Here is a 26,156-nt window from a genome sequence, read left to right as displayed (position 1 = left end):
ATTCCTTCTATGTAAATTTTATGCTTCATAGATTAGAACTAATTTTTTGGAGTAAAATGTTATGTAATTCTTGGGTTTCAGAAGTGGCTGGAAGCAATTGAAGAACACTCCGCATACAGCACTCACTACTGTTCCCAGGATCAGGTGACTGATGATGAAGAAGAAGATGTAGTTTCGGCCATGGACTTGAAGGAGTCGTTAGCGGTGAGCAGACACTATCCAACTGCCACAGCTAACTTACCTGTGCTTTCTATTAGGAGTCTAGGTTTTGAAATTATGACTTCTGACAGCAGAAGTAATAGTGCTTTGTCCAGTAGCATTCTGCTGATATACTTCTGCTTTGATGGTACTATAAAATGTCTTGGTGAGAATGCTGTGAGGTTCTTTGTGGTGATTTGAGTATGTTTAGCCCAGGAAGTGGCAGTGTTAGGTGGTGTGGCCTAGTTGGAGGACATGTGTCACTGTGGGGGTGGGCTTGAAGACCCTCTTCCTAACTCCCTGGAGATGGTCTGCTCTTGACTTCCTCTGGATAAAGATGTAGAACACTCAGCTCTTCCTCTGCTATGCCTGCCTGGAAGCTGCCATGCTCCCTTCTTGATAATGGGCTGAACCTCTGAGCCTGTAAGCCAGCCCCAATTAAATCTTATAAGAGTTGCTTTGGTCACGGTGTCTGTTCACAGCAGTAAAACCCTAAGACAGAAGTTGGTATAAGGGACTAGGATATTGCTGTGATAGGCCTGACCATTATTTTGTTTGGAGGAATGTGGATTTTGGGACTTTGGAAAGCAATGCAAGCTTTAAGTGATGTTTAATAGGACATCCTAGTAAGGATATGGAAGATGTTGTTGCTGAGGGTGATTTAAACTGTGCAGACCTGGCCCAAGAGGTTTCAGTAGAGAAGAATTTTAGTATGTGGCCTAGAGACTGTTTTTGTGGTATTTTGTGAGGAATGTGGCTGCTTTTTGCACTTGCCTAAAGAATCTGCCTGAGCTAAGTAAGGTAAAGAGATTTATATTCATTGCATTGACAAAGGAAGTCTCAAAAAAGCTCAGCAGAGACTTTGCTCTCTGGTTTAATCTCATGAAGAGGGGTTTGATCAAAGTTTTGAAAGGAAAAGTACAAAATGCATGGTTCAAAGAATAAAGGGGCTCCAAGAAGGAGAGTGGCGCTGAACCCTATGTTCAAGAAGATAAGCAGATTGAGGGATTGGTGACCTCAAAGTAAGATCCCACTCAGCTAAGCTCATTGTTTATGTTGTTTCAGTTGACCAAGGGGCGTGGTTATTGTTTTCATTAGGAATTTTGGTTCAGAATGGACTACAACCCAGAGGTGGAAGACAGGCTTTTGATCCAGATCTTAAGGAATAGTGGCTGTAAAAAGTTTAGTTCAAGGCATGGTGGTACACCCCTTTAATCCCAAGAGACAGAGGCCGGTGGACTTCTGAACTAAAGGCCAGCCTGATACAGAGCAACTTCCAAACAAAGGAAAACTTAGGTCCAGGCATAGTAGTAAACGCCTTTAATACTTGAACTCAGGAGACAGAGGCGTGTAGATCTCTGAGTTCATGGTCAGTCTATAGAGCAAATTCCAGGACAGCCAAGTTTAGACAGTGAAGGAGTTGGAAAACAGAAAGCTGGTGATAATTTAATTAGAACATGGAGGCCATGTTCCAGTTCTGGCAAGCAGCAGAACTTGGCATTTTCAGCCATGTGACCCTGGCTTTAGAGTCAAGGATAGAAGAACAATTGGTGCTGGTTAGCTGAAGCTAAGAAATTAGTTGTGATTAAGAAGAGACCAACATCACTGAGAAGAAATCTTCTGGGAAGTGTTTTCTGAGAGCACAAAGAAGCTGTGTTCCAGAGATAGCCAAGGTTGTATCTCATACTATACCTGAATGTGTAAGAATCACCCATATCATACTGGTTTTGAAGATCTGAAGGGTCATTGAGAGTAGCTGAGGCTTGGCACTGTGAGAGCCCAGGGAAGGCCACTGGTGAGGGTGTAGGCTCTGTGGCAGTTGATAGCCCGGGACTGAAGGAGTCAGGCAAAGAAATTGAGTCTTGGCGCCATGAAGAGAGGCCTATTGGTAAAGCCTAGTTGCAATGAAGACTCCAGCAACTGGAGATCCCCGTACTGTGGGATGATCACCAAGAACAGCAGCAGCAGTAGAGTCAACAAGAGCTTAGAGTGCTACAGAGGGCAGAGCTGGAAAAGTGACTCAAGCCCTTTGGAGGAGCCCAGAAGATCACGTGTGGATTCCATATATTGGAAGAAATTACCCTAAGATGTTAGAGATATCAGGGCTGTGGTATACCTGCTAAGGAAAGCTACTAACAAGGAGTGGAACCAGTCCAAGAAACAAAGTTTGTTGCTGCTGAATGCAAGATCTATCAACAGCAGTCAACAAGGATGAAAGGAGTTGGAGATCTGAAGAATGCTTTGACATCTGACATGGAGTTGCAGAGTTTGGAGTTTGCCCAGCAGGTTTTCTGTCTTGCTTTGGGCCAGTATTTCCTCACTATGATGTTTTAGAATGGTAATTTATATATCCTGCATGATGTTGGAGGTATATGATCTGCTTTTTGATTGTGACTTCTTAAAGGATTAGAGTCTAGAGATTGCATGAATTTCAGAAGAGACTTTGAACATTGGACTTTCAACATTGTAGAAATTGTTTTAGACCATGAGACTTTTGAAGTTGTAATAAATGTATTTTGCAATTACGCTATGCTAGGTATGGCTCCCGTAGACTCATATGTTCGAACAATCCTATAGAGACCAGGCAGTGGAATGTGGTGGTTTGAATATACTTGGCCCATAGGGAGTGGTACTATGGGAGGAAGTGTGTCACTGTGGGAGTGGGCTTGGAGACCCTCTTTCTAGCTGCCTGGAGACAGTCTGCTCCTGGTTTCCTCTGGATGAACATGTAGAACACTCAGCTCTTCCTGTGCCATGCCTGCCTGGAAGCTGCCTTGCCCACTCCTTGATAGGAGGCTGAACCTATGAACCTGTAAGCCAGCCCCAATTAAATGTTGTGTCCTTTGTAAGAGTTGCTTTGGTTGTGGTGTTTCTTCACAGCAGTAAAACCCAAACTAAGACACTCTGAGTCTCTTTTTATGTTAAACACTTCTGTATTTGCAAATTGCTTCCAGTAGGTGGGAAGTGTGGAGCCTGACCTATCCCTTTATGACTTCACTACATATTTCAGAGTTTCAATAATGCAACCATAGTGATGCATTTCTTGGCCAGTACTTTCATTGAAAACTGCTTTCAATATGTAATGGCCACTGTTCCAGGATAGGGTAAAGCACTAGTTATGAGTGGAGACATTTTTATCTGAAAGGACAACAGCATCTCCCCTTTCCTGTCAGTAGGTATTCAGGGCGAGGGAGGGAGCAGATGTTAGTGTCTGGCTGTACCTTTTAAATTCATCTTGTTTATCAAAATATTGGTGGATTGGGGAGAGTTACGCTACAAAGGGATGCCTGTTTTGGTTTAAATGATTGTCTCGAAACACATGGATTTTCCTATTAATTTTAACCAAATGAAAATTAAGTTGATTACTTAAAAGGATTTGCATGCTTCTAAGTAAACAAGCCTATTGAAGTTAAGTTTACTAATTTACAGAGCTTTATTGGCATTAAGAGCCTCTAATCTCAGTGATCAAGGGATGCTAGGCTCCATCATTCCTAACTTTAATTTATGATAGAACATCAGAGAATTTGAACTACTTCATGATTTGTTGAAGGTTTCCGCTAGACTTTGTTGATTACTTTATCTCTATATTAGAGTGTAATATGTAATATATTAACTATAAACATAACTCTTCAGCAAATGAATTAAAAAAAAACTTCTATCAGAACATTTAGAATAATGGAATCTAGAGGCTGGAGAGTGGGCTCAGAGGTTAAGCATACTTGCTCTTCTTGCAGAGGACCAGAGTTCAGTTTTGAGGACCCATACCATATGATGCCAGCTCCAGGAGACTCTGTGCCCTTTTCTGGCTTGTGTTGGCACCTGCACTCAATGCACATGCATACATAGGAAGACACACCTACACATAAATAAAAATAAGTCTTATAAAAATAGGGAGGATTTAAATACATGTGACTAAATTCTAAATAAAAAATAAAATTATGCTAAACGCTTTAACATTTAGTTAATATTTTCTAAATGAAGAGAATGCCTTCCTATTTATGTGCCTCAATGTGAGTGATAAAATGTATATGGATTTACAACACAGCCAGTATCTTCTAGAATTTTGGTAATTTGAGGCATTTTAAGTGGGTACTATAAGTAAAATGAAAACATATTAGCTTTCTTGCCATTAAGACACATGGTTAAAGACAGTTTTCCAAAAATATGTTTTTCTAATTGTCAGGCACGTTATCAGTTACCAGTTCAGGTGTGCATTGTATTTTATTCCCTTTCAAACATTTCCTTCTGACTTCTAAACCACCAAGCTTTACTCTATGTGTAGCATGTGTCAGAAGTCAGTGAGAATTTAGCCAGTGTGAAGTATGTTCAGGTTTTGTAGGCTGCAGACATCTCTGTCCAGTGGAGTTTGAATGGTATCTGGGAGAATTCTGATTCTCAGTGTCTGGATTCTTGTCAAAACTGTTGAAATCTGAAATGATCTCCCAAGCATGTTTGCATGTAGTTAGGCAGACAGACTCGAGATACCTTTGATTCTTGAGTGAAGGTAAAGGAAATTCTAGGGACAGAATTGGAGCAAATTTACTTCTGGTGGCCACAGACATAGTGAGGACATGCCTGGACTAACATCTGAGTTAAGTACAGAATGGTCCTATTCCCCGGCATTCCATTGCCAGAAAGGACATTTACAAGACATTTGGAGTGTGGTGTCTGTATTGAGAAAGTTACCCTATTCTATGGTACTTTGCTCTCTCTCATTTTTGTCATTTCTCCAATTAAGGATCTCTTACAAAAGGTAAAAAGCTTTTCTTTCAGCCATTGTTATCACCTTGAGGTTAAGGCATTGAGAAAAGAAACAAGTCATTTCCTACAGTGTGAGAGAATGTCAGAAAACAGCTCCAAGAAGGGAGGAGACAGCTCAGTATTAGTTTGCAGTACCAGTGTGGTCAATTTAAGTTACATTTAAGTTAATAAAATTACACTAAGTTTTTACTAACTCACTTTGGTTGTTTTCTTTTTCTTTTTTTAAATAGAGTATTGTTATGTATCCTAGGCTGGCCTTGAACTGGCCTCAGCTTCCTGAATGCTGGGATTACAGGCATAGCTTTACATCTGGCCCAGTTCCTCATTTTAACCAGAAACACCTCAAGTGCTCAGGATAGAAGCAGGCAGAGAATGTGTGACATCATCAGAAGGAACAGTGGCCAGCAGTACGTGGATTCCCGAATACTGTGGGTGGTGCTGATCAAGTGAGGGTTTTGTTTGTTGATGACACTTAATTCTTTAGGAGCTCAGCTACATTTGAGATATACAAAATAATTAACATAGAATGCTTAGTTTAAACTACGGAACTGAGTGAGTTTGTTTATTTGACTTAGTTAAGTGATTCTTAACTAAAATGAAACTACAGAAAAATAAATATGTACAAACTGAGGGACTAGTAAAGATAGTGCATCTATAAATTATAGCACACTTGATATACTGATAAATTACAGGTGCATAGTGTGCAAAGAGCAGAAAGTCAGGTATAGTGGTGCACACTCACCTGGAATTCTGGCACTCAGAAGGTTAGCAGCAGGCTTGCCTAAGAGAGTAGTCTGCTACACAGTGGGGTTTCAGGCTAACCTGGCTTTCCTTTATATTCTGCCTCAAAAAACCCAGAAACAAACAAAAGATACTACTTGGGAGAAACTAAAGCGTATAGTAGGATGATGCACGGGTTCACATTTAGGTTGGGGTAGAGCATCCCTGGAGAGAGGAGACATGAACAGCTGCCGCTCTGGGACAGGAAATGGCAGACAGGGCTCAGAGACTGGCGGCAGGGCAGTGAGGGACAATTACTTTCCTTTCAGGGCATTTTCGTTTGTATTTTTCTGTGAGCATCTATTACAACGTCAAACACTAAGACAGCTGCGGGCCAGGCAGGTCACCAGGTTCTAGGAGAGTGAGTACCATGTGCTGTGCTTTGCGTTATGCAAGGGAACACAGTGCAGCTGGTCTTCAGGTACATGGCTGGACTTAAGAAGCCGTACAGGTGACCACTGTACTACTCTCCACTGTGCTGTTTTCTGGAAAACTAGCATCTACCATCTGTTATTTTTGAGGGTAGGGTTTTTATGCCATAAGGTGATCTCATTCTATATTTTCAGTTCCATGTCTTCTGAGAAATAAATATGTCTTGTGCGACCCCTTCACCTGTCAGCTTCGGATCATACAAAACTCCTTGGTCCTATCTCTGGAAGCTGTCTGTCCCCACTGTCCAGGTGGCCACTGTCCATACTCCTGATGGCAGTGTTGTTAGAAGTGCTGCCAATTTCCTGCTCTCAAGTTGCATGGGAGCAGAGCCACACAGTCTGCGCCCTTCTGGGCTGACTCCTTTTCCTGTCCTGTTGTATATATTAGTAGCTACTTTTATTGCTAAAGTACTAAGTACTGTGCTTTATGCTTAATGAATCAAATGTGGCTTCTCTGTAGCAAGTATCTCTGATGCAGCTCCTCCCTAACCACTGTGCTCTTCCCTTGCTACCCACTCCCTGGATGCAGGGTTTGTATGCTTGCTTGGTTGGTTTTGTTTGTTTGGTTTGGTTTGGTTTTTGGTTTTTCGAGACAGGGTTTCTCTGTGTAGCCCTGGCTGTCCTGGAACTCACTCTGTAGACCAGGCTGGCCTCGAACTCAGAAATCCACCTGCCTCCGCCTCCCAAGTGCTGGGATTAAAGGCGTACGTCACCACGACCCGGCTTGATGCAGTTTTATGTGGCCCACTGAGTCAGGACAAGGAAGAAGAGCATCATCCTTTTTGTTTCCTTCCTTCCTTCCTTCCTTCCTTCCTTCCTTCCTTCCTTCCTTCCTTCCTTCCTTCCTTCCTTTCTTTCTTTCTTTCTTCATTCATTCATTCATTCACTTTACATCCTGGCCATTTCTCTTCTCCACCCCCCCATCCCGCCTCACAGAGTTCCTCCCTCCATCCCTCCTCCTCTTTCGAGGGTGGAGGACCCTACTCCCACCCCACCCCCCAGATCCTTTTACCCTGGCACATCAAGTCCCTGCAGGACTAGGTTCATCCTCTCACACTGAGGCCAGGCAAGGCAGGCCAGTTAGGGGAACAGGTTCCACAGACAGGCAACAGCTTTAGGGGCAGCCCTGCTCCAGTTGCTGGGGAACCCACATGAAGACCGAAGTGTACATCTGCTGCCTATGTGCTGGAGGCCTAGGTCCAGCCCTGTATGGAGAAGAACATCAGCTTGAGTCAGTGGGTGTGATAGCTAAAGATTGGACAGAATGGAACAGGAGATGAGTTGAAGTGGGCTGTTCACAGTGCAGCTGTCTGATGCACTAGGCCTCTGTGCTCATGGTGTCCATCTTGCTGTGTAGATCATCTGTACAGATAATTTGGTTAAAGTTAAAAATGTTGTCAGATGTTAATATTAGAACATTATTTATAATGAGACTTTACTTATATACTGAATAAATCAAATTTAAAACTTCAACTTCCCTGGCATAATGTCAATGGTTTAGAACTCAATAATGAGGCACCATGCCAGATACCGCAAAGTATTCACAAGCATTAATTTTGAAGCATGGTCATTGTATATCCCAGGCTGGGAGAGAACTCATGATGCTATGGCCCTAGCTTCTTCCTCAGTACCAGGACTGACAGGTGTGTGGCTCCTGCCTAACCCAGAAGAGTTTTGCTTTTTATAACTATCAATATGGGGGATAGCAAATTAGAGCATGTGGTTTATTTTATTGTATTGAAAACTACTGTCCCTTTTAGTGTCAGCTAAGAGTTATCTTTGTTTGTTTGTTTGTTTGTTTGTTTGTTTGTTTTGAGACAGGGTTTCTCTGTGCAGCCCTGGCTGTCCTGGAACTCACTCTGTAGACCAGGCGGGCTTCAAACTCAGAAATCCGCCTGCCTCTGCCTCCCAGGTGCTGGGATTAAAGGGCTAAGAGTTATCTTAATACTGTGTGTTCATGAACTCTTTTTAAAGCTGACTTTTATGTACCTTATAAACCATTGAGCAAAGGAACATTTTTTTAAAGCTTTGACATAAAAATGCTAAGTGAAGAGGCTTGTGACTTCAGTATGTGAAGATCATACTGTGAATGGGTGGCTCGCCTTCAGTTACAGCTCAGGAGCTGTACTGTGCACCAGAGAAGGAGTCTGTAGGCAGAACCGGTGTTTCCTTTAAACAACTTTCACCATGGGAAGGAAACAAGTGGGTGTTAGCATTGGCTTGGACATGAGCGGGAATCCTAATGTGCACTGTGTGAGAGTGGTTTTCTGCTAGTCAGTCAAGAGTGATGCATTTGGTTGCAGTGTCTCCAGATGGACTTCCCCTTCAGCCTGTATTCACAGGCAGTGTCTGAGAAAGTGAGCCAGCAAACCAGCTCTCTTTTATGTGGTTTCAAATTATATAGAATAAGTATTCTCTCTCGAATAAATAAGTAAACGTGAGTTATATTTAGATGTCATTAGGAGTCTCAAAACAGAAGGGATAATACAAATTTAAAAGAGAACACTGCCTATCGCTAATGTGGTTCCATGAATAATTCTGCTGTGGTTGGGTTGAGCTTTATAAGAGTTAAAAAATTTATGAGGTGAAATGGGAGAAAAGAGTGCTTACCTGTGTCACCTTGGCACACCGCTACACTGGGTTTAATTTTGAATAAGCAAATGCTTTCTGTGATGGGCCAGTTGGGGTTACGAGTACAAAGCAAAGAAGCCCAGTCCATTATTCTGCTCACAGCAGTAATTATGGTATGTCCAAGGTCATGGTTTGCAGAATACGTATTTTTTAATTAGTTATTTATTTTCGAGACAGGATTTCTCTTCTGGCTTTCCTGGAAATCATTCTGTGGACCAGTACAGTCTTGAACTCAGAGATCCGTCTGCCTCTGCCTCCCAGTCCTGGGATCAAAAGTGTGCATCCACCCCATCTGTGGAGAGCTGCAATAACATTTACCGTCATAAGATGGCGCTGGCTCCGCAGTGCCTTATGCCACCTAAACAAAGAGCAAGCTATGTGCGCATGTATTTGAGGCCTCACCCACGATCTCAAAATACCTCAGGAATGGGCTAGTGACTTTGGCGGGCTTTTGCTCCTAGTACATGTGCGGGGTATTTAAGCAACACGTTTCTGAGCCTTTTGCTTTTTCTCGTCAAGATGTAATAAAGTAGCCATGGAAGGATCTTGTGTCCTGTGTGTGTTCCTGCAGGCGGGCACAAAAGCTCAGGACACCCATCTGGTTAGAATAAATTCCAGTATGATTTCTTGTTCATTCTTTTTGTTATGTAAAACCAACTTAAAATTGACAGTAATTTTCATTTTGATCTTTGAATCTGCTCTAGGCTGAGGTACAAGTCAGAGTATGGCGTTTGCATTTCTGTTTTACTTCTAGGGATCTTACTATGAAGAAATGTAAAGTTCCAAGGAAGAATGTTCTCTGTAATTGACTTTACCTTATTTGTGTGAGCTTCAACTCAGTTAAGAAAATGTCCTGCTTCGTCTGATGATGTGGGTGGTGGCAGCATGTAGTTAAAATGCTGAATGAAAAATCAGCTTGAGATTTCCAAATGTTAGAGCCATCTGGATTTTTTGAAACAAAAAACAGTTTTAAAAATGTATCCTTAAGAAATGCAATTTATAATCTCTTGGTGAATTTATTCAGAAATCTAGCAAATCAAAGAAATTAACTATATATTCATGGCATAATGAGAGTGGGCATTGTTAATTAAAGTACTTGGGTGGTGCCTACAGGGCTGATGTTGAATGTGTTTGGAATTAAATACTTATTAAACTACTTGGTTAAATGTTTTATTTATATCCTGTGTTATATGTATCCAAATTGCAAGTGTTGATAGAAACATTAATGTATAAGTAATTTTGAAAGTCCTTTATTTGGTTTGTTTTAATTTTGTCTTTTTTTTTTCTTTCAGAGAGCACAAACATGTCAACAGAGACTAGATAGGGAAATTTACAACTTTCTCAAAATGATTAAGGAGTGTGATGTGGCCAAAGGTAAGGGGGCAGGACAGAGAGACTCTGAATGACCCTTGATACTCCTCTGTTGGATTTTGTGACATTGTACTGCTGTGGATGTGTGGGCACAGTGCTTGGTCATTTGTGCCATGATGTGCATGTGGAGGACAGAGGACAAGGTGTAGGTGTCAGTTCAGGTACCTTATCCACTGAGCCACTAACCCCTGGGCCCTCTCACCAGCTCCCAGTTCTGGTTGTGATAACACTGCTTTGGAAATCTTAGACTGGTGCTGCCTTTTGCTGTGTGAGAATTTCCTCCTGACCATTCTACCATGCCTTGTGGAGCCAGGCTCCATGGCAGAAACCTGCTTGCACTTGGATCTCCGATGGCTTCAGCAAACGGAGGCTTCTCAAGGCATAGGCGGAGAAGTAGATTAGGGCTTTGTCTTTGCTCCCTCTGTAACAGAACAAAATGTGTTTGCATCTTGGTGAATGCACAGCCCCATCACACAACCAGATGAGGGTAGGGAAACTTATCCTTGAGCAAGGAGAGCACTAACATTGTGTGGAAGCAGTGCTCTCCTGAACAAAGAGAGACCCACACATGCTCGTATAGGAAGGCATGCGTAGGACAGGGCACATTCCTGAGCATGCTCTGTTTAGGTTTATAGTTCTGTTTTACATGCTTGGTTTAGAAAGAAAGTTGGCAAATCCATTTCTGCTGTGGGCAGAGAAATTAGCTTTATGAGCAAAGTTTTCTCCAGAGCTCTCTCGCTTTCCTTCTCCCTCCCTCTTTACCCCCTCCCCCCCCACACACACACAAAGAACTACACTCATGTGATTATATCTGTTTCATGTAAGTTTCTTCAAAGAACCTTAGCTGAAATAAAAGTAAAAAAAACAAGTTTACAAGGCTTTTCAGTCTTGTTAAGTAAGGGGCAGCAGCCCTACCTTATAAGGATAGGAGCCTGGCTTGCCCAGTGGCACGCACATCTCCTGGGGCATGGCTCAGCAGTGCTGTTGACTCCAGTGCCACCACCCCTTCCTTCACTCCTTAGTGACCTTGGTCTTACTGTCCCCTCTCTTGTGCTGTTGGTTCACACAGCCTTCCTCACCTCTATGAGTGCTTTCTCCCAGTCTTTGAGCATGTTGCATATGTGAAATCCATCTTTCTCCCTCCGTCCCTCTTCCCTTTCTTCCCCCCTTCCTTTCCACCATTCCCCCCTCTCCCTCCTCCTCTCCCTTTCTCTGGGGGAATGAAACACATGACCTACTACTTCTCTAGCTTATATATCTGCACTGCATTTCTCTAGGCGTTGGGGAGAGAGGAATGTATTTCTGGTTAGTAAATGTGAGGTTGTTCAAGTCACTAAGACCTTTTAGAAGCAACCAAAATAGGGAGGAAGCTAGGGAAACTGCATGGTTTGCATTTTGGCTGCAGAGATGCCACAGTTAATGCCTGTAGCTTTTTATAACGTGCTCTTCCCCCCTGGATTCCCTGTCTTCTTTTAAAAAGATCAGTGACATTTATTTTGTGTTCATGCATGTGTGCTTGTGTCTTTGACATTTATTTTGTGTTTGTGCATGTGTTTGTGTCTTTATTATGCCCTTACCTCGATCCTTCTTCCTTAGTTTTTCCCTGATTCTTGGTCTGAGCATGGAAGACAAGTGCTCTGGAAGCTGAGCCACACCCCAGGCCCTGGAATCTGCATCTGCAGATGTAGCCCCACCCTCTCCTGACTGCCTTGTTCTGCATGTGGTGCTCTCCAGCGGGCTTTCTTTCCTGCCTCACGTATCTGTGATGTTGTGTAGTTTTATTCTGTGTGTAGGTTTGAATTTTGTTGCCCTCTTTATAGCTTGCTTGAGTCTGTTTCCTAGCTTACACATTCAGTAGGGATCTTTCTTCAATCTAGAAAACTTTAAAACTATTTTCTCTTAAAAGTCTTGCTCTTGTTTTCTTCTTCCACCAGAAGAAAAACATGACAGACAGATATGTATGTAACTTTCTTATGTCATTCCCTAGCTTTAGTTTCTCTGAAAATCTCCAAGTTTTCACGTTGCATTCTGCCTTCCTGCTTCATGTTGGCCTTTGTGTGGAGGTCAGATCTCTAAGGGAGGCTCCTGTGGGCTAAGCGAGGTCACAGTGAGCTAAGGGAGGCCCTGGTGGGCCGAGGCTCCAGTGAACTGAGGTCCCAATGAGCTGGGCGAGGTTCGGTTGGGCTGAGCGAGACTCCGGTGGGCTGAGCGAGGCTCCGTTGGGCCGAGCGAGGCTCCGGTGGGCTGAGTGAGGCTCCGTTGGGCCGAGCGAGGCTCCGGTGGGATAAAAGTGAGGTCCCGGTGGGCTGAGCGAGGCTCCGGTGGGATAAGTGAGGTCCCAGTGGGCTGGCCAAGGCTCTGGTGGGCTGAGCGAGGCTCCGGTGAACTAAGCGAGGCTCCGGTGAACTAAGCGAGGCTCCAGTGGGCAGAGCGAGACACTGATGGGCTACCTCCTGCACCTTCTATGTTGCATCTGGTAATTTAAGAGTCATTTTCTAGTTTGTTTCTTTCACTTTTGTCTTCTTTTGTGTTTAATCCCTTGATTTTGTAATCTCGAGTCCTAATGCCTTTCTGACACCAGAAATTGTAGATAGTAGTTATAAAATTTGTTTTGTAGGCCTAAAAGATGGGTCAGCAGGTAAAGGCAGGTAAAGGCGCTTGCCTGATGGTTTAGCTCAATCCTTATAACCCACATGGTGAAAGAAGACAACAGCCTCCCTGTTACCCTTTTACCTCCATATATGTGCTAAGGTCACACAACCACTTACATACATGAAGACACACATTCACACTCAGTAAAATAAATGCAAAAACGTTTGTTTTTCCATGCTAACCCTATCTTTCTAATGTGTGTGTGTTTATAATTTTCTCTCTACTAATTACCCAGATATCAATTTAAAGTTCTCCGTGAAACTCTGTAGTACAGCTTGAGGTCTGGGATGCTGAGTCCCCCAGAAGTTCTTTTGTTGTTGAGAATGGTTTTTGCTACCGTGGGTTTTTTGTTGTTCCAAATGAATTTGAGAATTACTCTTTCAAACTATGAAGAGTTGAGTTGGAATTTTGGTGGGGATTACATTGAATCTGCAGATTGCTTTCAGCAAGGTGGCCATTTTTACTATATTAATCCCGCCAAGCCACGAGCATGGGAGATCTTTCCATCTTCTGAGGTCTTCAATTTCTTTCTTTAGAGACTTGAAGTTCTTTTCATACAGATCTTTCACTTACTTAGAGTAACACTAAGGTATTTTATATTATTTGTGACTATTGTGAAGGGTGTTGTTTCCTTAATTTTGTTCTCAGCCTGTTTATCCTGTGAGTATAAGAAGGCTACTGATTTGTTTGAGTTAACTTTATATTTGGCTACTTTGCTGAAGTTGTTTATCAGCTGTGGGAGTTCTCTGGTGGAGTTTTTGGAGTCACTTAAGTATACTATTATATCATCTACAAATAGTGATATTTTGACTTCTTCCTTTCCAATTTGTACCACCTTGACCCCCTTTTGTTGTTCTCTGGTGGAGTTTTTGGAGTCACTTAAGTATACTATTATATCATCTACAAATAGTGATATTTTGACTTCTTCCTTTCCAATTTGTACCCCCTTGACCCCCTTTTGTTGTCTAATTGCTCTAGCTAGAACTTCAAGTACTATATTGAGTAGATGGGGAGAGAAAAGGCAGCCTTGTCTAGTCCCTGGTTTTAGTGGGATTGCTTCAAGTTTCTCTCCATTTAGTTTGATGTTGGCTACTGGTTTGCTGCATATTGCTTTTACTATGTTTAAGCATGGGCCATGAATTCCTGATCTTTCCAAGATTTTTAACATGAAGGGATGTTGAATTTTGTTAAATGCTTTTTCAGCATCTAATGAAATGATCATGTGTTTTTTTCTCTTTGCGTTTGTTTATATAGTGGATTACATTGATGGATTTCTATATATTGAATCATCCCTGCATCCCTGGGATGAAGTCTACTTGATCTTAGTGAATGATCGTTTTGATGTGTTTTGGATTCAGTTTGCGAGAATTTTATTGAATATTTTTTGTATTGATACACATAGGGGAAATTGGTCTGCAGTTCCCTTTCTTTCTTTGGTCTTTGTGTGGTTTAGGTATTAACGTAACAGTCACCTCATAAATAAATTAGGTTCTGTTTCTATTTTGTCGAATACTTTGAAAAGTATTGGTATTAGGTCTTCTTTGAAGGTCTGATAGAATTCTGCACTGAATCCATCTGGTCCTAGGCTTTTTTGGGGTGGGCGGCTTTTAATGGCTGCTTCTATTTCTTTAGGGGTTATGGGACTGTTTAGATGGTTTATCTGATCCTGATTTAACTTTGGTATTTGGTGTCTGTCTAGAAAATTGTCCATTTCATCCAGATATTGCAGTTGTTTTGAGTATAATATAGTATATAGTATATAGTATATAGTATATAGTATATAGTATATAGTATATAGTATATAGTATATAGTATAGTATAGTATAGTATAGTTGTATTGAGTATATATGTATTGAGTATATATATAGTTGTATTGAGTATAGTATAGTTGTATTGAGTATATCTGATGATTTTTTTAAATGTCCTCAGTTTCTATTGTTATATCTCCCTTCCTACCCTTCATGCTGTCAGAATCTATTTTCCTATCAATAATCCCAAGTTATTACTTAATATTTACTATCTTTTATTTGGCCTGCTCTTGACTCCAGTTGGCCAGCACACAGGGCCATGTTCTTATGGCTCACCTAACCCAAGGCGTCTTTTCCTGCATTTTCCTAATCCATAGTGACTTCCCTCCCCTCCATTCACCTTCCTCCTCTCATGGTTCTCCTCTGACCCCAAAGCCCACCTAAATCCCACTAAGGTCTCTTCTGCCCAGCTATTGGCTGTTGGTATCTTTATTTACCAGTCAGAAATAATTTGGGGGCAGGGTCATGGTGGCTATGTGTAGACTCCAGACTTGCATTTAGCATTACAGTAGCTACCAAAAGATCAAACCTCAAAACATGGCAGGAACCTGGAGGCAGGAGCCAATGCAGAGGCCTTGGTGGGGTGGTGTTTACTGGCTTCCTCCCCATGGCTTGCTCAACCTGCTTACTATAGCAAACAGGATTACCAGCCCAGGAATGACACCAGCCACAATGGGCTGGGCCCTTCCACATCAATTACTAGTTAAGAAAATTCCCTACAGCCGTGCCTATAGGCCAGTCTAATGGGATATGTTTCTTAGTTGGTGTCCTCTCTTCTGAAATGGTTCTAGCCTGTGTTGGGTTGATGTAAAAACTAGCCAACATAGAAGAAGTGCATCAGAGCACCCCTCATGTCTGTCAGTCCCCAGGTTCCTGTTCTCACTGACACCCAGCTCTGTGCTGCTCACTGTAGCCTACCTGTCAGCCTTGCTTTTTCTCACCTCACCCGGCTCTTCTGTTGCAGTGATGTCACTCTGTGCACTGTGGGCTAGATGATTGCCTTTTGTCGGCCTAATTTCAGAAGTCCAAAGCAAGGTCCGACTCACGGAGAACACACGTTTCCAGCCTGCAGTGTGCAGGTTGCCTTATGTTCTGTCAGCTCTTTTGTGTGTTGTGTTCAGCCCTGTGTTCTTTCTGTCTTTCATCTCAAAAAACTGCATCATCAGTTCACACAGCTTCCTGAGCCTGTAGTCACTTTTTCTTTCTCTGCCTGTCTGATGTCATTCCCCACCCTCCCACCTCCTACACAGCACTGCCCCTCCCCCTGTCAGCCCTTCTGTTATTCTATGTTCACCAGAGCTGTCTTTCCCACAGAATCCCAGTGTTTCCCCATCTGTCTCCGGAGGCTATTCTTCGGTGCAGTTAGAAGTGTCTTTACAAACCAGGCCTTAGTACCTGAAGGTTCTCTGATGAAGCCTGAGTTGATTGACTTTATGGCCTTGGTCCACTTACTTTAGGAGTCTCACTCATCTCTTTGCACTCTGTTCAGCAACATAAACTTTTTCTTGCGTGTCAGGTTTCTTAGTATATATTGATCACAAGGTGTGAGATAGGAATTCTTTCTCATCTTCTTATATGTACTTTCTTCAAACTTCCTGACATCTCTGCTCTTGCTGCATGTATTGCTGTAGCCAATTAAGACTGCTCAAATCGCCCCAGCAGCTCCTCACTACCTGCCCCAATGTTCTGGGTTCCCAAATGAAAGACACATACACGGCCTCTTGCCCCCAGTCCTAAAATCCCACCTTTGTCTCCCTGTCCTGCCACTGGCTGCCAGCAACGTTATTTACCAATCAGAACCACCTGGGACCTTGAGCATCTTACTTTGGATTCTTGTGCAATTTTGGCAACCCGATTAACATAATACAGACGTTAAACCAAATCTACGACATGTTTCCAAGTCATGTTGCACATTCCCCTTTCGTACCCTGTGTCATCTTTATGTAGCTTTGTGTGTCTGTTCCAGCTGTCGGTGGCTCTCTACTTTTTTGGAAAAATAGACTGAGTAAGGAAAGGCACAGGCCACCAGGGTTGCTGTAGTAGCTCCATCATAGCCACTGGAGAGGAGTGTCCAACCTGTGCCCAGGCTGGCTTTGAAACAACAGGGTTAAGGACAGAGGCCAGCAGGTGAGGCAGTGTGCCTTACAACCAAATGTGTTCACCTTCTGCCAGTCTGTAGCAGCCCGGAGAGCACCATATGAACGGCTTTCACATGTGCAGCAGCCTGGCACACTGACCAGCATCCTCACAGCCTTGCCTCACTTCATTCTCTGCGACCCAGGCCTTACCAGGATGCTTCTCTGGCCTGCCTACGGGTGGGGCCCTCTCTGTCTTGGCTCTGCCCTAATCACTGTCTATTTCAGTTATTTTCTTCTCATAACATCAGTCAGGAGTGATCCAGCCAATCAGCTTTTGAAGGAGTTTCTATTCAGTTGGATTAAAATGAATATTACTGCTTCATTTTCTTCCTATTTGTAAATAAAGATCTGCTGGCTGACTGTTGATCCAGTAGGGTCTATCCTACCCCACAGGGTCTATCCTACCCCACAGGGTCTTCTGCTTTGAAAGCACCAGCTTCAAAAGACTTAAAAAAAAAAAAAACCAGGATGCATTTTTTTTCTTTCTAATCTTACATTTTTCTCCATTTGTTCTAAAGTCTTCAAGTGGCTTCTTTCCCTTTCTAGATACAAGTTATATGAAGACAAAACTTTCTATTCTATTTTTTTCTCTAGAGCTTTTTTTGTGCACTAGAATAAGATATTATTTCTATAACTCACAAGTACATATCTTCTTTTTTATAATCTTTTTAAAAAACACAACAAGCTGGCCGGTGGTGGTGCACGCCTTTAATCCCATCACTTGGGAGCCAGAGGCAGGCGGATTTCTGAGTTCAAGGTCAGCCTGGTCTCAGGCTACACAGAGAAACCCTATCTCGAAAACCAAAAAAAAAAACAAAACAAAAAAAAACAAAAAACCCAAATCCCAAACAAACCGGAATGCGGAACCCGAAAAGCAGGAGAAACACGCCCCTCCTAAACCTCGTCTCAGCACCTGAGGTGGTGCCTTCTGTGTGGTTGCTGCCCAGTAGGTGGTACTGCCCTCACTGTGACAGGTCTTCTCTTAGGACCAGAGCTTTAGATGGGTATTGCATCCAGCTCGATCTGACAGAAGCAGTGTCACTGTTCTTTAAGATCCAAGTCAGCCTTCCCTCTCCTCACAGTTGTTTCCTCTAGTCCATAATAATGGCTTCCTTCACTGGATAGCTAGCATGTTTAAAGAAGGCTTTATTTGTTTGCTGTTTGATACCATTTTATTATTTAACTCGTTGAGTACTACACTTTGAGCTATATATCTTATATTCTTTCATGCAGTTAATGTAAATTACATACAGACACCAATACACACAGCATTCTGATATATGTACTTAGTGGATAATTTTTAAATTAACATCTTAACTTGAACCAGTAGTTAAATTTATATTCTTGGACCATGTATACTGTTACTATTGTTTTTTTTTTCAAGTTACCATTTTATATAGACATTTTTAAAAGAGAAGTTTTTTTTTTATTTGTACATATAAATTTTTCCACTTTCAGGAAAGAATACTGATTTTACGAGGAGTTCATGTGATTCTGATCTGGTAATAAAGTCAGACTGAAAACTTACTTTTGTTCTCTCTGTCTCTCTCTCTGTCTCTGTCTCTGTCTCTGTCTCTCTCTCTCTCTCTCTCTCTCTCTGTGTGTTTGTGTGTAGAGCTGGCATGCACCAAGTAGGCTTACAGTTTCTATGGATAGCGGGGTGGACTGACAAATGAATGGGTGAGCATTGCCATGAAGCCCACAGAGATCTTCAAGGAAGGCCTTTTAGGGAGGATGACATTGAACTAGTGTTGGGAATGCAGTGTGTGTATTTTCCCAGTGGAGAAAATTGTGACTATTAGGACATGTGATACCTAGAGAAGTATTATCTCAATCAAAGGTTTGGAAGAAACAAAGTAAAAGGTAGGTAAACTAGTACTTCTAAGAAAACAGCCTGGCTCACAGTGATCGCAGTACTATCTTCAACACAGACTTGTTCTAGATAGAAGGTTGCCTAAATTGAGATTTAATTTGCTACATAGACAAAAGAAACAAGTACTTTCTCATTTTTTTAAGTATACCCAATTAAAAATTGTACAGTATAATCATGAAAAATGACAGACTGAGCTTTTTACAGACTCCAAATTTACGTTGTTTTTTTTCCTAGTATGATCTTCTAGTAGCTTTTATGACTTTAAAAACATTTTCAGTGGAAAAATAATTTTCTCCTCAAAGTTAGCAATACTATCCTGATAGGAGGTCGAATAAGGTAACATACTGACCGTCTTGCATTTGTGTTGGCCACTTAGTTTCACACTAACAACCTAACACATAGTTAGTTGTATTCTTAGTTGTTTACCTTTCTGAAAGTTCCTGGTTCTTTCTGTGTGTGTAACAGTATGTAGACATCATTGTCGACAAAGCCAGCCTATGGGAGCTGGTCTTGTATATGTATAAGGTAGATCATCAGCCAGGGGTCCCCAGGTCTTATAGCAAACTGCCACAGAAATTAACGTTAACCTCAAGACCTTATTTTAACAGCACATTGCAGGAGATCTGAAGTTGTGTGTGTGCACACTTGAGAATTGAACAGAGAGCCCCACACACTTGTTACACTTTTGCTCTGACCTATGCTCCCAGACTCTGAAATCATGAATATCTGTTTGGGGGTAGCGTTGTGTGCACACAGTGTGTGTGTGTGTGTGTGTGTGTGTGTGTGTGTGTTTAGAAAGCTTGTAAAATGAGTTTGCTTAAGTTCATGTAAGTATTTCCTACATGTTTGGACACTTAATATTTGTTTTGTATTAATCAAGGATCTAAATCAGGAATTATACAGCCTAGGCTTTATTGGGGATGATTAAGTGTGTGATGGTATTTACTTAAAAGCCGATCCATGATTTCATCTTAATGTCGTTTGTCAGAGAATTACTAGATTACCCAGAACATTATGGAAGACAAAGGCTGATTCTGTTTCTCTCACGTCTCACAGTTGTGTGTGACATCTGTTACGTTTCTATTCCTGGAGTACCAGACATCCAGCATGTGCTCCTTTCTTAGCCATTTGAAAAGCAAGTGGAGAAGAAACCTTGATAGTGTGTATCAAAGATTGACGTAGAAAGAAAACGTGGGCAAAGCCATGTATTTGAGAGCCTAGCAGCCTTCAGCCTGTGAGGCCAGGGTAGCGGTCCACAGGGAGCTGCCTAGGAGGGGAGAGCAGGGATGCTCTCGGCCTGCACGTCCAGGCTTAGGAGGCAGCTCATTGCTTTACTTACTTTTTCCTTTTGGTTTTTACTTCTGCCTTAGAAATTTGGATAAGTATTTTTCCTAAATAAGATCCTTTTCCTTAAATCTCATTAATATAGACAATTTTGGAATATTTGAAGCAAGACTGAGAAAGTGTGTTATTTACAGTTTATCACCCTGAGTGATGACTGTAAACACCTGTACACATGTTTTTTGGTGATTTGCCTGCGTCCTAAACTTTCTTCTCCTCAGAACATTATTTCTTTACAGTTGGAAGTGTTTGTGTCTTAGTGGGCCTACTGCACATGGCTGGGATCCACTGCCACGACCTGACACTTGCTAACACTAGCATTTGGGTCGCTTGAACTCTTTGGCCTATTGGCCTTGCTTATGGTCTCAACGTTGGTTTAAATAAGTCAAGAATATTTGAAATACAAAGAATGCTGCAGGTTTTCTTTTTCAGTTTTATTTTAGTGAAATGTTTTCTTAAATATTAAGATTTTATTTGTGTAGAAAAATACATTTAAATGATCTTAAATGAACTTGACAAAAAGCCAAACATTTCTCTTGCATCAGTGTAGACAGGGCATTCACAACATTTTACTTATTTTTAAGTGATAAATGTCTATTTTCAGCTTTCTTTCATGGGCATTGTTTTTGCTTTTTATTTTTAATAGGCAAATGGTTAAGCTATGTCCTGCTGACAGAATCAGAGTCTGATATTGCTCTTTCCTTCTTTGTCCCTAGCTTAAGCACACAGCACCAGGCACTGGGCTTGCATTGGGGATTGAAGGCACAAATACCCATTTATGGGAAACATTTTTCCAAATAAGAGCTAGAGGAAGTTGAATTAATGCCGCCTTCAGACATGTTAGCCTCCATGTCAACCACAGAATTATTTTTGTCTCGTTTTAGCACTTCGATTTTGAATAACATTACTTACCCAGCAGAGATGGTGGTGAAAGGAAGGCTGTGTTGTGAGCAGTGCTCTCTGCCTGGTGACTGCTCCTTTAGCATCACAGCACTGCCCAGATCCTGGGACCCTCAAAGCCTTAGCTCTGTCCTTTTCTGACTGACTGATTAGCAGGTGGTGACTGCAGGGGTAAGAAGCACCCCCCATCTCAGTTTCATAGAAGCGGCAGGCCTAGGGGCTGATAACATGCTTTGGTGCTTTTCCTCTGACATCACTTCAGCGTTCACTCATTGCATTTACCCATTTCTGTTTGTTTATAGATATGCTTCCATCGTTTCTTCAGAAAGCTGATATTGTCTCCGAAGCTTCTAGAGAGACTTGTGTGGCGTTGAATGACTGTCTTAATCTCTTCACTAAACAGGAAGGGGTAGGTCACCCAGAGTTGACTTTTTAAAAGCAATTGCTTGCGTGTCACGTGTCTAATAAGCTGGTAAGCCATTGTGTTAAAGCTGTTCAAAAGTAGTAATAAATAGTATTATCAGAGGAAATGAAAACTTCACTTTCCATCAAAATTCAGAATGGCCTCATTCGTGTTCAGGTAGGGTGATTGTGAAATAACCCGTGCTTACATCCCTGGGATATATTGATGTAGCCATATTTAACAAACACTTATATAACAGGGATGTAGCCAGGGTGGTTGTGACATTTCATTCAGAGGGATGGGAGCATATTCCAGAACAAACGTGCATGTGAGAGGTGCAGAAGGCCTTCCACCTAGAACTGGGTACTGGTAATCAGCTCTGCAAGCTTAGCTCCATGATGGGCTTCCCTCTGCTGCTTTCCTGGTCCACAGCACGCCACGGGAGCTCCACATCTCGGAAGGAGCAGGATGGATGCCCAGTAGTTACTAAACTGTTGGGAAAATGTCCTTTGGTTGTTTGAACTAGTATTTTTCTTGTCTGTGGGATTTTTAAATTCCATTTTCATTTTATTATTTTCTACAGATGTTTGATCTGTATCTTCTGAATTAAAATATCTAATTTATCTTTGTTAAATTTTATTTATAATTTTTGATTAGAAATTGGGTTTGATGAGATCAGAAACACACAACTGATTTTGTTTTTTTAATGCAAATATGACTATTTGTTCTCTCATGAGTAAAGTAGAAGCCTTGCAAAATCATTCACAAGTTTTAAAATTCCGCCTTTGTATGTATATCACAAATTTCATATATGACGTGTTTATGTAGAAGAAAAGAAAACATTAGTATAAATTCATTGAAAACAGTCTTTAAAAGAATTCTTTCAGAGCCACAGGAAAACCTTAACTCTGCATTGAACATTTCATGTATTTCGTAGCTCCTTTTTCAGAGAGACTCCTGCACTGTACTCCTGCTTATCCTCAAATTCATGATCTTCCTGCCTCGACCTCCACACTGCTGTGATTACAGGTGCACACAAGCTAGAGGTCCTCTGTTATAGACATAGGTGTGTTTCTCTATCCACAATATCAGAGTTTATTGAATATTAGTGTTAACAGGACTAGCAGATAATTCAATGGTGCTGCTCTTAGAAAGGGCCCAAGTGTTGCTTGGCTCACACCCACCTGTCACTCCAGCTCTAGGAGATCTGGGCTCTGGGCCTGCGCTCCAGTGTATATCTCCCCTCTGTCCCATCACACACACACACACACACACACACACACACAATTTAAGATAATTAAAAATACTTTACAATCTCTGATAAAAGTACATTTTATCTAAAGTCAATTTTTTTTGGTTGTAATTCCCCATATACTTTTGATTTTGCTTGATAGACTGGTTATTTGCAGTCTATTTCAATCTTAACTCTAAAGATCATGCATGTAAGAAGATGCAGGATGCTAAATGACAAGGGAAGGATTAAAGAGGCTGCAGAGGGCAGGACCAGAGAGCTGGTATAGACACCAAGAGACTAAGGCAGGTCATTAGGTAAGGCATCAAGGAAGCTGGGCAAAGGTTTTGGGATGGCAGTGGGCAGAGCCTCTTCAAGTCAGAGCTGATTTAAGGTGCAGGTCCAAGTCCAGGTAGATGGCAATTTGAATGGTCTGTGTGAGATGAGTGTACTGAACTGACTCAGACAAAGTTGCATGTTCATTGCACATTGATACCGTGTTCCTGATGGTTTTACATCTGGAGGGTGCTGGCGCAGCAGTATAAAGTGTCTTTCCTGATCTGTGTGCTGTGTGGTGTGTTCCTGGACCTGGTTTTTCTGATGTGGCTTTGGTATGGCCACGTGTCAGTGTTTTCCTTTGCTTAGTTTGTAGGTAATGTTTTACTTGGTATGAGTAAGCTTTTGGTCTGTGCATACTTTGTCCTGTACAGATGATAGTTGTTTGCCTGTGTAGCCCAGATAAAGTCATTCTGCACCGGCACGGCACTTCCACTCCAAATCGGGCAAATGGAGTTTCATAAAATGGAGTCCCCCAGGGTAAGGCACAGCCTGTAAGATGTTTTGTACAACCTAGAGAAAACATGACCAGCTTGTTCTCCTCAACCTTCTCACCATTTCATCTTTTAATGATTAAATCTCAGTTTTTCCAAAAATATTCCTCCTTATAATTTCTGACTTTGGCATCATTTTATGTGCTAGTTTGTTTACATGAGGGATGATACAGTGTTCTAAGTAAGTCTGAATTGAGATCATAACTTTGGAGCCAAATTATATTGCTGGCTTCATATGGTATTTAGCACTCTGTAATCCAGGACTCTCATTCTTATGTAGTACCTGATGAGTGTGTGTACAAGGGAGGTATGATTTTAAGGCTGAACAGGAGTTTAGTAGGTGTGTGTTTAATTTCTGGGAAAATACATGTTTTAATTTTTAAATTATCTGCTTAATAAAACAGTATAAAACTCATCTTTTACTGAAGAAGTCTAGAGAGACAAAGGTGTTGGCTTAGTGGGAGACCTAACTTAACCCTTTAGCCTCTAAGATTTGCCAGGAGATGCAGTGCAGCGGTGTGAACAGAACCCCCCGGGGTCTGGTGCACAGGGAGTACTGACTACAAACTGGTAGGTTAACCCTAATTAACTAACCTCGTGGTCCCTTCTCTCTGGGTCTTTATTAGTTCATTCGACTTGCTTTGAGAAGAGGTAGTCATCTAAGGAAACTGTGAATGCTGTGTCGTATGGTGGCACACGCCTGTACTCTCAGCATAAGAGCTAAGGCAGGAGAGTCACCATGAGTTTGAAGATAGCCTGGACCATATATTGAGTTGGAGACCATCTTGGGCTACAGAGTGAGACTCTGCCTACTCCTCCCTTTCTCTTGGGATGGTTCTGTTTTGTCCCCAGAGTCATTGCCTGCTGTCTAAGTAGCAGTGAGTGGTCCCTGCACTTTGATATCTGATGTAGAGGAGACAGACAGGAAGTTGTCAGGAGCTCTGGTCACAAAGTGTAGTAGACCTGCTTTAAACATCAGTCTTTGACCAAATGTGTGATGGGTCTCTGTAAAGCATGTCTAAATAATGCAGGATCAGATGCTACAGGTGATAGGCACACAAGGAGTCTAGCATACTGCAGGAGCAGTTTTTCACATAGTAACTAGTATTTAGTAGTTCAAACCTTTACTGTACCTTTAAGATAGCTTTTCAGAAATATTATGACATTCATCTTTCAGTAAGATGCACGAACTCCTTCTGAGAACTGAGGGGAAATGAGAAGTGAATAAGTAGTTTCTATGAAGTTTTTCTTCTCTTTTCACCATCATCATCATCATTATCCTCATCTTCAGACAGGTTTTCAATACACAGCCATGGTTGACTTTGAACTCTCAATATAACTTCCTCAGTTTATAGAGTGCGGGGGTTACAGACAGGAACCACCATGCCAGACTTGAAGTTTGTCTTTCAAATATAGTAGAATCACAGCGTAGGGATTGTTAGCCTAATCGAGATTACAGTGGCATAATGCAATGTCTTACTTATCTGGCATTATAAACTGCATCTCTACTATCTGAAGCTCTATTAAAAGAGCAATCATAAGCTTTGAAGTCATAGTGACTTGTATCACATTTTTGGCTCGGCTGCTGAATCGCTTGTGTTTTTTTTTTTTTTTTTTTTTAATAAAGGTCTGTTTGTAAATGTGGTGGCTAGATAAAAGCACACAATAGTTTTGAAGATTAACGGAGCACCTCCTCGTGGCCACACATCTGTTTTTATACCTGCTTGAGAACACACAGGGATGTGTTGTGGGAAATATTAAAAAAGAATCTGGCACGCTCCTGCTTTATGCCTCTGCTCTGGCAGGCCGTGCACTGGAGGGCAGTGACCGACCTGTTTTTATCTCATGGAGATTCTGACTCTGAACTCCACAATTTCTCTACTCAGCTCAATAGGTTCTCACTGGCGAGTCATTACCACACCAACCCCATGCTTCAAATCCCCCACAACCTTTGTGGTGCACATCGGCCAAATCCACTTTGCTGCCGTACCTTTCTCTCTTGAACCCAGACGATCCCCTGGATGAAGGAAAACTCAACACAAACTTAGTTCAGAAACAGTGATAACTCAATCTCTGGGTGCAACAACTAAAATCTAATCTTGTAAGCCTTATTAAAACCTGATTCCGCCGGGTGTGGTGGAGCACGCCTTTAATCCCAGCACTCGGGAGGCAGAGGCAGGCGGATTTCTGAGTTCAAGACCAGCCTGGTCTACAGAGTGAGTTCCAGAACAGCCAGGGCTACACAGAGAAACCCTGTCTCAGAAAAAAAAAAAACAAACAAACAAAAAAAACAAACAAAAACAAACAAACAAACAAAAAAACCCTCTGATTCCTTTGGTGGCGAATCCTTGTGGATCTGCCATGATACTGGGAAACTCTAGCAGCTACTTCTTACCCCTCCACTGTCCAGTTCCAAAAGGAACTTAACTCTCTCCTGCTTCCCCTCTTCTTCCCTTCCACCCGGAAATCCTGCCTACTCGCCTAGTGATTGACTCCTTTATTCATTAGGTGATTGGTTCATAAGAACAGCACCGGTCAGTCCACAACAGGGATGGCTGTGAGTGACTGGGCCCCATAGCAACAAACCCGTTCTTATTCTAATCTCCTTACTTGGCAGTTATTTTTAAAGATGCTTAGATACTTTGATTGTTGTTTTTGAGGTGCTAGGGCCTTGAGCATGCCAGGTGAGGGCTCTGCCACTCTGCCACACTCTCAGCCCACACACGGATTTTAGAATGTAAAAATGTTAAACTTAATTTTATATTTTCAGGTGTCCTGGGATTGTCTCTTGGCATTAGTCCTTACTTT

At 41.9% G+C, this 26,156-nt stretch overlaps 1 protein-coding gene across 13 annotated transcripts in view; it reads left to right on the top strand.

Annotated features, from left to right (window-relative positions):
* The window catches only part of Osbpl1a (oxysterol binding protein-like 1A), a 187,974-nt gene that overhangs the window by 49,501 nt on the left and 112,317 nt on the right, over nt 1–26,156 (top strand). For 9 of the 13 annotated variants that reach the window (XM_006526144.4, XM_006526141.4, XM_030250565.1 and 6 more), the window contains 3 exons: nt 82–204; nt 10,094–10,175; nt 21,187–21,293. In XM_006526144.4, coding sequence (XP_006526207.1) covers nt 82–204; nt 10,094–10,175; nt 21,187–21,293 — 312 coding nt within the window. Of the gene's footprint in view, nt 1–81; nt 205–10,093; nt 10,176–12,391; nt 12,649–20,906; nt 21,056–21,186; nt 21,294–26,156 lie in introns of those variants that run through there. The other 4 variants (XM_006526143.4, NM_001252489.1, XM_006526148.3 and 1 more) reach the window with 4 other exon arrangements.

Source organism: Mus musculus, chromosome 18 (genome assembly GCF_000001635.26).
Source record: "Mus musculus strain C57BL/6J chromosome 18, GRCm38.p6 C57BL/6J".
Lineage (NCBI taxonomy): Eukaryota > Metazoa > Chordata > Mammalia > Rodentia > Muridae > Mus > Mus musculus.
The sequence above is the reverse complement of the archived record's forward strand: the minus strand, read 5'-3'. Positions and strand labels throughout refer to the sequence as shown.